The 12,066-nt window shown below is 42.5% G+C and overlaps 1 protein-coding gene across 3 annotated transcripts in view; it reads right to left on the reverse strand.

Annotated features, from left to right (window-relative positions):
* LOC133395980 (SH3 and multiple ankyrin repeat domains protein 2-like) overlaps positions 1-12,066 on the reverse strand; it is a 304,904-nt gene that overhangs the window by 86,281 nt on the left and 206,557 nt on the right. For 2 of the 3 annotated variants that reach the window (XM_061665346.1, XM_061665361.1), the window contains exons 13-14: positions 10,928-11,041; positions 1,644-1,725 (exon numbers count right to left, since the gene is read on the reverse strand). In XM_061665346.1, the coding sequence (XP_061521330.1) occupies positions 1,644-1,725; positions 10,928-11,041 (196 nt within the window). The remainder of the gene's footprint in view (positions 1-1,643; positions 1,726-10,927; positions 11,042-12,066) is intronic. The other variant, XM_061665354.1, reaches the window with a different exon arrangement.

The raw sequence follows: 12,066 nt of genomic DNA on the forward strand, positions 1-12,066 counted from the left end.
CAGAGGTGCTGCCAGGGAAATATCACTCTGGGCCCCACCACTTCAATGTCGAAAATTGAAAATACTGTTTGTATGTAATACAGTCCAGTCAATCATTGGGCGTTAGAATTCGTCATCACTTTTCACCCCTCACGGTGCCTCTGCATACGAGTTGTGAATGGTTGTTTGGTTCTATGTGTCGGTCCTATGATTGACGTGATTATTCGAAGGTGTCCAGTGTGCCTTGAATGTATTTTGTTGGGATTTTATGTGATAGACCAACACAGAGTCACATATAATTGATCATTAATAATTGAAAATGATACACGGTTTTCAATATTTTAAGCGAATATATGCAGCCATAAAAAAACAGACTAGGTCCAAATCTCTCCGACCGTCCCTGACCAGGAACCGGGTCATAAATATAATTTCTAATCAATACGCCACGATAGTGCTGTTAAAAAGCCCCAAATTTACGAACTTTGACAGGCCATGCCACACCGCTTACCAGATAAGTAACATTCACTCCATTACGCCTTGCTACTATGTCAGCACCTTAGCAACCTGTTGCTGTGAGCAGAGTGCTAGAGCAGAGGATAGAATGGACTGCTTGTGTAGAGTAAGACTGGTAAAATGGGAGATTTTAGATCAAGTCCGATCCGATCCGATCCTTGTTTTTTGCTGACATCGGACAGATTTCGGATCTCAAAGATTGGATAGGGACGGCCCTACTAAAAACCATACATTCAGATGATTTTTTAATAAATTGCAGATTAATTTTTAATGAATTTGCGTGAACTGATAAAAAGTTATTCTCTCCTTCACTCAATCAACGCCAAAGTTTGCAGATTTAGGCATGCGACATACATAAGTCTAAAGTTTAGGCAAGATCGGTTGGAAAAACATGGCCATCATTAAGTCTTTGCAAGGGCCTTACAGCTAATTGGCCATAACTAATGTCCATTCCTCCGATCTTTATCAAACTTTGTGAATATTGTATGAATGAGTGGGTGAAGGAAAATACTGTCCATACAGTGGAGTGAATTGATTCCACTGAAATGGAAGTGGTAATCATTGGCTATAAATGATCTTTTTAAGTACATTGCCATTATATTTAGGTTATACTACTAGCTATGTTACTAAGTATACTTGGCTTGTATTGAGTATACAGTGCTGTCCTTAAATAAGTCAAACTTGGAATTAATACTTGAACTGATCCACCATAATACCACCAAACTGTTAAGCATACACTTTTTCTTTTTCTTTCACACACACACACACACACACACACACACACACACACACACACACACACACACACACACACACACACACGCACACACATTACAGTGAATTTGACTGCAGTGAACAAGACAGCAAAGTAAAGGAACTTAGGCACACAACATTGTGAAATGCTAAGGGTTGAATGCCACTTTTCATTAAGTTCTTCACTGAGCTAAAAAGGAAAAGCTTGTATTTTGTATTGCACATGCACTTGCCTGATGATTGCAACCTCAATCAATCAAATTTAAAATACATTTGACATCTGTAACAGCCTCCAAAACGTTACAGGGAAATCTCTGAAAGCCTGCAAAGGTTGACGAGTATCTAAGTGCAAAATTGAAATCAAGGTAATTTCACAAGATGACTTTGTAAGGGCTTACCTGGAGGCATCAAAGCTGTCATAAGAGCCCACAGTGTAGTGTCTGAACAATTTCCGTCTGTCAGCACGGTCCGCTCGGGAATCTGGCACATCACAACAATGAGATCAATGTTAACTAACATCTGTTTTGGAAGTTTGGAGTAACATCATCCATCTTCTCAAGTAATCCAATCCAATACATTTACTTCGAGACACACAAAATCAAGTGTCTCAGTAAATAATAAAAACACATCACATCTTCATTTATTGTCAGTTTTCCATGAATTGATGAACACTGTTGCCGGTATGTTGAGCTCTTCATTAACAGAGTTGTTCAAATATTACTCTATACAGTGGTACATATGCTGTAGCTGTTGGAAAGGTTTTTTAGGTGTAAAATTAAGATGGTAAGACAGTTACCATCAGGCTTTCTTTTGCGTTTGGGTCAAGGTGGGGGTTTGCATGTGTGTGTCAATGACAGAGAATTAAAAAAAGTTTCAAAGCACAAAAAGATTCTTCCCAAGTGTCAAATTAACATTTCCTGTGATACGATACGCATCAGTTTAAATGCATTTCACGAAATAAAAAGAGCTGATCCAGAGGCTTTTAATGTAGGCTGATGAAGTTGAAAATAAAATTCTTGAACTGCTCTTCAAATCAAAATATCAGTGTTGGTAACATTATGAATGTGAATAACACTCCCTGTAAATACTTTGAATGTCTGCGTCATTAACATGAACAAGATCTCAATAACCCTTTAATGACTTTGCCCTTGATGTTGATACAAAAAAAAAAAAGTGTAAAAACACATTACTGATCCCAGCACCTTAAAACTAACAAATCTAAAAATAGAATACATTAAATAAAAGGAAGGACATTTTATTACAGCGCTAAGATTCCTCTTGTCTTCTATGTTTGTCATATTCAGTCCCTACAATGCCCCATTTTCTTCCTTCACATAGTCTTTTAGACCAGCTGTCGCACTTTCACAGAAACGCCATCCCCCCTGATCCGGCTTACATCTTGTCATCTTTACAGGAACATTTTCTTCTCCCCCTAACTCTGTGCCCACAGTGTCAGATTGGAGGAGGAAAGATGCAGCTAGAAGAACAGATCAAGCAACCGCACAAGAGCAATTTTAAAAAATTAAAAATAAGGGGAGGACTAGTATAAAGTCTGTGTGTGCAAGAAAAAAAATAGGTACGCTAATTAAAAACTGCAGTCTAATTGCTTCCACTTGGCCTCTATGACCACAGATCAACAGAAATGACATAAGCCATATATGTTTATGCATATTTAAATGTGAAAAAACGTTGTGTGAAAAGATTTGGCCTTTTTCCTAGTTATAACCTAAACTGCATGGTAAAATGTAAGATTAGAAGGATGATCACATATATGCACGCACACAAGCAAGCACGCACAAACACACGCAGTCATATACACGTGCACATACAGTAGGGGGACTGGAAAAATGACAAAAATATAGAGGTTCCTCCTTGTAGTTAAATTTGCACTCAGCATTATATTGGACGATGACAAAATATCGAAATATCGAAATAACGACTATGCATCCATCATTCCATTTTTCGTACCGCTTTTTCTCACTAGCATTGCGGGTGCGGTGGCGCCCATCCCAGCTGACTTTGGGCGAGAGGCAGGGTACACCTTGAACTGGTTGCCAGCCAATCACAGGGAACATACAGACAATCATTCACACACACATTCACACCTATGGGCAATTTAGAGTCTTCAATTAACCTACCATGCATGATTTTGGAATGTGGGAGGAAACCGGAGTGCCCGGAGAAAACCCACGCAGGCACGGGGAGAACATGCAAACTCCACACAGGTGAGGCTGGGTTTGAGCCCGGGTCCTCAGAACTGTGAGACAGATGTTGACCACCGTGCCGCCCATGATAAGGACTACGGAACTGAAAATTACATTTATCATGACATAAAAGCAGTACACTCTCTGCTCTGGCTGCTCAGTACAAGAACGGAATTTCTACTGAGAATTGAGCTGCGTTTAGTCTTTATGTGAACATGATTATTAAAAACTTTCAGACCCCCTGTTTATCAGCACAAGTCTCAAACACCACAATTCTCTCAAGAATCCGATTATTGCAGCCATATTATCAGCCTGGTGGAAAAGTCTAGAGACTGCACAATCTCAGACAGCACCCTATCATTTCTCCCCAATCTGGCATAATCCCAATTTTCAGATTAACAAAATACCCCTTTACTACAGTGCAGGGGAACAAAGTCCAATTGACCGCCTACATCACTTGTTCAAAAATAATGCATTCATGTCATGTGAAAATTTACTCCAAGAATTTCAAATTAGAGTTGGTAATTTCCTTCAATACTATAAAATAAGAACAGCAATCCTTAAAAGAGTCCCAACTCGTATAAGTACTTTACAACCACCCGTTTTTGTTAAGAAAATAGTGCAACTACTCTCACAAAACAACAAAGTACTTTCAAAACAATACAATTTAATTCTAATTCAATACACTTACCAATTGCAAAATGGGAAAAAGACCTCTCAGGGTCTACTGACAATGAATACTGGGTGCAACTCTGAAGAAATACATTCTCAATGACGAAAAAACAGTCATTAACAACTATCTATCCATCCATCAATTCTCAGTACCTCTTCTCCTGTTCAGGGTCGCGGAGTGCTGGAGCCTATGCCAGCAGAATTGGGGCGAAAGGTGGACTACACCCTGAGCTGGTTGCCAGTCAGTCGCAGGGCACATATAGACACGGACATCCACTCGCACTCACGTTCACACCGTTAATATACATCTTTTTATCTCAACACATTTCTTGCAACCCTGTTGACTATTACGCAACAAAACGTGTATGGTTCTGTGATCACGCCCAAAAATCTTACGCCTAGATCAGACTACAGGATTTTAGCACCGACATTGGCCTGATTAGCTATCACAGCCGATTTCCCAGATCGGGCCCCGCATATTTTGTAGGGAACGACAAACTTCTTGTAGTGTGACATAATCCACGACCAACGATTTGGCCCTACGATAGCCCTATGACGCCAAAATTAAATGTCTTGCATGTTTGATTTTTTTGATATCTTCCGTGTAGTGTGACATATCAATGACAACTCTCAGACAGCGCACCTTGACCAACAGGATTGCGTATTGCGCTTCACCACCCGTGCTTGCCGTTGTCAACATACCCGGTCGCCGTTGTCAACATTTATTCATGTGCACAAACCAATGTTTACGGAAGCTTTAGAGCATGATTCGACAGAACGTCGGCATGTTTACATACAACCGTGAGTGCTAGCACTATCTTACTAGGCTACATTATGTTTTGTTGCCCGCTTGCAAGCTGTATCATATTAAACATGACAATAGCTCAAACAATCCTTGAATGAACTTCCTCTTCCGAGCACCGGTCGAGCACCGGTGACGACCACCACATGTTTTTCCTCATTTTGTCCCCCCCCACACACACGCGCACACACAATACATTGGGACGCTGCATTATTGTCGTCGCCATGGTAACATGTATCCGGTGACACGTTTTCTGGTTCTGCCTCTCCAACAGTGTTTGATTGGACAAGATAAAGCCCAGTGATCGTAAAAGACGGGATGCGATGGTATCGGATATACGTCATGCTAGTGTTGCCACTATCTGACCGAGATAAGGTAAGATTTTATGGTAGTATTCTGACATAGTGAATACCATTAAACATTCAGGTTTATCCAGCTGGGAGCTAGGATATATGCCTAAAAGTCATGATATGGTCAAAATACTTGCTTGCGTAATGATTCTGCACACTGTGTAAAAGGAAGACCTCACAAATAAACATGCTCAACTGATACTTGTCATTTTGCCAAACGCTAAAAAAAAACTATTGTTAAACTGGAAAGACAAACGAGCTACAAGCATCAAACACTGGCAAAATCTTGCCATAGAGTGTATAACACTAGACAATACATAGCAAATTAGGATTTCTAAGGTAAAAAAAAAAGACTTATGGGAATTTATTATTTTAACCCCTTAAAGAAAAATGATCTTGATAAGCAAATTCTGCATTAGAAAATTGATCTAAAATTAAGGAAAAATAAACTTTGTCTTATGAAATTATAGCTAATTTTAAGATATAATTGCTAATAACAAGCAACAAACAAGGGTTTGCATAAAATCCTGAACAGAAGAGCAATAATTATCTTATTTTAAGATTGCACAATTTCTCAATTTAAGAAATTAGGGCATTACACCATTTAAAGTTTGAATTCAGCTGGTTTTTGCACCACACAAACAACTAAATATGAATGGCTCTGTTGAATCAAACCGACATGACTTATAAATGCATGTCATGAAAATACAGTTTAACCTATTTCAGAAAAAGTTTGTCAAATATTTTAACCGAGGTGGTTAAAAAGCTTCTCTGTGGCAGGGCCCCGGGGGTGGATGAGATTCGCCCGGAGTTCCTAAAGGCTCTGGATGTTGTGGGGCTGTCCTGGTTGACACGCCTCTGCAACATCGCGTGGACATCGGGGAGAGTGCCTCTGGATTGGCAGACTGGGGTGGTGGTCCCCCTTTTTAAGAAGGGGGACCAGAGGGTGTGTTCCAACTACAGGGGGATCACACTCCTCAGCCTTCCTGGTAAGGTCTATTCAGGGGTGCTGGAGAGGAGGGTCCGTCGGGAAGTCGAATCTCAGATTCAGGAGGAGCAGTGTGGTTTTCGTCCTGGCCGTGGAACAGTAGACCAGCTCTACACTCTTGGCAGGGTCCTCGAAGGTGCATGGGAGTTCGCCCAACCAGTCTACATGTGATTTGTGGACTTGGAGAAGGCGTTCGACCGTGTCCCTCAGGGTGTCCTGTGGGGGATGCTTGGGGAGTATGGGGTACCAAACCCCCTGATACGGGCTGTTCGGTCCCTGTATGACCGGAGTCAGAGTTTGGTCCGCATATCCGGCAGTAAGTCGGACTCGTTTCCGGTGAGGGTTGGACTCCGCCAAGGCTGCCCTTTGTCACATATTCTGTTCATAACTTTTATGGACAGAATTTCTAGGCGCAGCCGAGGCAAAAAAGGGTTCCGGTTTGGTGGGCTCAGTATTGCATCTCTGCTTTTTGCAGATGATGTGGTTCTGTTGGCTTCATCAAGCCGTGACCTCCAACTCTCACTGGAGCAGTTCGCAGCTGAGTGTGAAGCGGCTTGGATGAGAATCAGCACCTCAAAATCTGAGACCACGGTCCTCAGTCGGAAAAGGGTGGTGTGCCCTCTCCAGGTCGGGGATGAGATCCTGCCCCAAGTGGAGGAGTTCAAGTATCTTGGGGTCTTGTTCACGAGTGAGGGAAGAATGGAACGGGAGATCGACAGGCGGATCGGTGCAGCGTCTGCAGTGATGTGGACTTTGTATCGATCTGTTGTGGTAAAGAAGGAGCTAAGCCGGAAGGCAAAGGTCTCAATTTACCGGTCGATCTATGTTCCTACCCTCACCTATGGTCACGGGCTGTGGGTCGTGACCGAAAGAACAAGATCCCGGATACAAGCGGCCGAAATGAGTTTCCTCCGCAGGGTGTCCGGGCTCTCCCTTAGAGATAGCGTGAGAAGCTCGGTTGTCCGGGAAATGTCAGAGTAGATCCGCTGCTCCTCGACATGGAGAGGAGCCAGATGAGGTGGCTGGGGCTGGGGCTGTTTTTTGGGGCTGGGGCTGTTTTGCTCTTTCAGGATCTGAATGACTTGCCTTGAATTCTGCTCGTTACCAAAAAATCCAGAATGTTCGGCGATCAGTTTTCGACCTCAAGTTGAAGCAGCATTTGGGTTCTGTGGCAGGACAACGATCCAAAACACACCAGCAAGTAAACTTCTGAATGGCTTAAAAAAACAAAATTAATTATTCTGTAGTAATTACTGAATTAAAACAATTCTGGAAGGAAGGGTGGACCAAAATATCTCCACAGAGATGTGAATGACTCGCTGCCAATTGTATAAAAGGCTAGATTTCAGTTGGTGCCGCTGAGTGTGGTCCAGCCAGTTGTAAGGATTAGGAGATAATTACAGGTAGCGTTGAATCATTTTGATAAATAAAAATCACCATTTTAAAAACTGTATTTTATGTTTACTTGTCTTATTTGTCTGATATGTTTTATGATCTTAAACATTCAAGTGGGAAAACTACGCAAAAGGGACAGGGGATACTTTATCATGGCACTCTGTGTTAATATGATCAAATGTGAATTGGACACTTGGACCTGGAGTGTAAATCCATCCGATGTCAGTCATGTGATTGACTGGTGATCAGTCCAGGTTATAAATCACCTCTCACCTTAAATTAGCTGGGATAGGCTCCAGCTTTCCTGTGACCCTGAAGTTATAACGGATGGATGGGTGGATAAACGTGCATTAGTGTGCCTTAGGTTACACTGTGTTCACTTACGGGGCTCCACAAGGATGTTAACCTGAACTATAACAAAGCATGTCTAAGCAGGGCGTAATCCTGCTGCATCACAGCTATTGAATGAGAGGGATTAGCAAAAAGATGTGCGTGTGTGTGTGTGTGTGAGAGAGAGAGAGAGAGAGAGAGAGAGAGAGAGAGAGAGAGAGAGAGAGAGAGCAAAAGAAAGACTGAGCCAGAGAAAGAGAGAGAGAGAGAGAGAGAGAGAGGCAGAAGATTTGTTCTCTCATTATTGCACCGGACCATTGCTATATTAGTCATTCAAACTGCTCTAAGTGCTAGAAGATTTTGCATCTTTTTGCACAATTGTAAAAAAATAATAATAATTGTACCGCCATTACCAGATAACGAGCAACCCTTTATTGCTCAGTTTTTCTCAATGTATTTATGTCTCAAAAGTGTTCTCTGTCAATCGACTGTCTGTTGTCGTCCTAGAGCGGCTCCAACTACCGGAGACAAATTCCTTGTGTGTTTTTTGGACATACTTGGCAAAATAAAGATGATTCTGATTCTGATGAAGAAATGTGCATATTACCCAAGACTAACTCCTAAAGGATAGTACTTTTCGGAGTATATTTTGGTGTCTTTGTAACCCATGTTCGGCGTTTTAAAACCACTCTCGAATTTCCCGAATGTTAGTTCATGTTCCATTTGCTCTTTTGAAATAAAGGGTGGCACTCAGGAAACCGTGATCCGCGTGGATAGCACTGAGAGCAGGGACACCTGGACAAATACATCCCTTATGATCATGCCATTCTCTACCAGCTGGAAGACGCATTGTTCGTCTTTCAGAAACAAGACGACCTTCTTATTTAGGCGGGACGCAAATAAGAGCTTTTCGTGTCCTACTTGTTCGCCCGCCGCCAACAAAACTTCCTCAACACTTATTAAACTATACCCACTCCCTGCCGGATAAAAGGAGGGGGCGTCTCTGAGGACGCCATTCTCTGCAAAAGTATCTGGCGGTGCCTTCGATCACACATTAATAAGTTAAATCAAACTCACTTACCTGATCATGCACTAAGTACAAATACACACAAGAAATAAAAGGCCCCAAAAAGGCAGTAGAAAACAAGTTTGAAGCTGCGCGCCTCACTCACGTGTTCCTTCACCTCTCACATACAACATCAGAAGAAGAAAAAGGAGGAGGAAGAGGAGGTACTGTAATATGGGAGCGACACAGTGGAGCCTTGGGTTATGTATTTAATTCGTTCCGTGACCACGTTTGTAATCCAAAACATTCTTAAACCGTGGCGATGTTTCCCAGTGGAATGAATGGAAATGCAATGAATCCGTTCCAGCCCCAAAATTAAGTTATATATTTTTTTTATCAATATGTGGTAAAAATAAATATAGCGCAACATAGAAAAAAGTGAGAACACACGATTATAAAGAAATAATACACTAAATAAGCATGATAACAGTTTATTTATCATTAACTTTAACTAAGGAGAGAAAGGGGTGGAGGACTAGACGTCCTCATTGAAGAAGAGCTTTCTTCCATAATATGGGGAAATTCTGATTCAGGTGTTTTTTTTTCTTTTGTCTGTTTCTTTTCCAATTCATTGTTTGATTTTGGCACAGCAAATCGATGCAGGGAAACTTGTTTTTTCTGTTCAGAAATTAAAAAAAAAAATCGATAAATGGCTAATTCTGGCTTTTTTAACCATGTGTACTTCATGTGTTTTATGAAATTGTATTGTCCCCTTTCAAATAAACTGATTAATAAAATAAAAAAATCTGAAAGTGGGACATCACATTGCCATTTAAAAGATTAATTGCTCTGTTGGCCAATTTGCTGCATATTTCTTTTAATCATTTTGATAATTTTTCCAATGTTTTGTATTGATCTCATACGCTTTGACGAAACAGTAACCATCATAAAAATGAGTTGAGAAATGAGCAAGTTATGACTTAATTTCAATGTCCCTTCTACCTTCTATGGGAATGCCACCCCTGTCAACATGGCTGCCACGTAGGCAAGTACATCGTTTAGCCGGGCTGCTACAGTGGATTGGTATCTGTTCATACTTATGTGCACAGCTATTTTGATGTGATTACGGCGACTTTAACCGTTCATTGTCTTAATTAAAGAGACATGGCCTTAACTGAGACTACAAGCCTGTGAGTCACCATCCTATGATACTATGCTTGGACAGGATGTGTTTGCAGGGCAAGCTTGGAGCATTTTGGGTAGGACACAACAGAGGAGCTCCCTGTGCCAAAGGCCTTGGGTTAAACTTTAAACTAGGCCACCCAAATGAAGGCGACGAACCAAAAAGAAGAGCAACTTGCTACTCATCAGCCTCAATCCTTGCTGACACACTAGCATAGGAAACAGAGGGAATTAGAATAAGACCAGACTTGACCCTAGCAGCACAGTGCTTTGTGATAATGTCAGTAATCAGTCAGAGAGCAGAATACAAGGAGGTGAAAATGTTAATAGAGCCAGAGAAAAATGCAAAGCATGACTTTTACTCATTAGAGAGTCATACCGTACATTGTAGTGTACAGTGCATTTAGAAGTATATGAACAAGGACAACTGCGAAGTTGATAGATGTAGCGTGGTGTGATACATTCATTAGCTTTCCTGGATTTGAAATCAGAGCACAGCTGAGTTAGCAGGACAATGCAGCACTTAGCTTTGTGCATCACACCCTGGGGAGACGTAAAAAAAAAACAGGCTGAGACACGTGAAGCTGTGTTGGAGAAAAAAAGCCACTTGCAATTGCATGGCCTTGGGAACTTTAGCATCCCGCATTGACCTTCTACCCTGCTTCACACAGAACTACTGCTGCAACTATACCTATACTGTAAGTCAATGTTCCATCCACCCACCAAAAGTCAGCCTCCAGTCATTCAACTTACAGCTCCTCTCCTCTGTGGCCTTGGCTGGGATCTCCTCCACACAGTCAGCTGGGAACCAGCCCACCTGGCCGCGGGTGCTGCCCTCCCAGAAGCCACCTTCTCCGATGCTCAGAACTGGGCCGAGGGGAAACGACTTTTCAGTTTTCTTTTGTGCTTCGATTTTTTTCCAATCCTAATTAACTTAAGTGAAATGCTGCAAATTCAATAAACATCTCACACTATTAAAATAGCTATTGATTTTTTTTGTGCGAAAATTACAGTTTTAAGAACAGTACTTGACTATTTACACTTGACATGACACATCAGAAAGAGCACATAAAACTCAAGTTTTTTTGTTTGTTTTTTTAATCATAAACACAAAATGTGCACCCCTACTGGAGCCGTCACCTTATTGTGTTGGAGTGGTTTGGGTCACCAGGGCCCCCCTCTGGAGCCAGGCCTGGTGGCCAGGCCTGGCCGGGCACTGTCCGAAAAGGCAACGTGAGTTCCCCTTCTCAATGGCTCACCACCTGTGGGAGGGGCCAGGGGGGTCGGTTGCCGTGTGACCTGGGTGGCGGCCAAAGGCAGGGACCTTAGCAGTCCCATCCCTGGCTACAGAAGCTGGCTCTCGGGAGGTGGATCGTCACCTTTCTGGCAGGGAAAGAGCCCGAGCTGGTGTGTGAGGTTGAGAAATTCCGACTGGACATAGTTGTCCTCACCTCCACACACACCTTGGGCTCCGGTAACAGTCTTTTTGAGAGGGGTTGGGCTCTCTTCCACTCAGGAGTTGCCCACAGTGAGAGGCGCAGAGCAGGTTTGGGCATACTGATTGCCCCCCAGCTCAGTGCCTGTACATAGGGTAGCCTCCCTCCACTTTCGGGTGGGGGGGACGGTTCCTGAATGTTGTTTGTGCCTGTGCACCAAAAAGCCTCTCAGAGTAGCCACCCTTTTTGGAGTCTTTGAAGGGTGTGCTGAAGAGTTCTCCCGCTAGGGACTTCCTTGTTCTGCTGGGGAACGTCAATGCTCACATGGGAAATGATAGTGAGACCTGGAAGGGCGTGGAAGGAGTTCGGTGAGGCCATGGAAAACACCTTTCGGAGAGCTTTGAGGAAATTCTGGTCAACCATTCGGCGTGTCAGGAGGGGGAAGCAGTGCACCAT

Source organism: Phycodurus eques, chromosome 2 (genome assembly GCF_024500275.1).
Source record: "Phycodurus eques isolate BA_2022a chromosome 2, UOR_Pequ_1.1, whole genome shotgun sequence".
Lineage (NCBI taxonomy): Eukaryota > Metazoa > Chordata > Actinopteri > Syngnathiformes > Syngnathidae > Phycodurus > Phycodurus eques.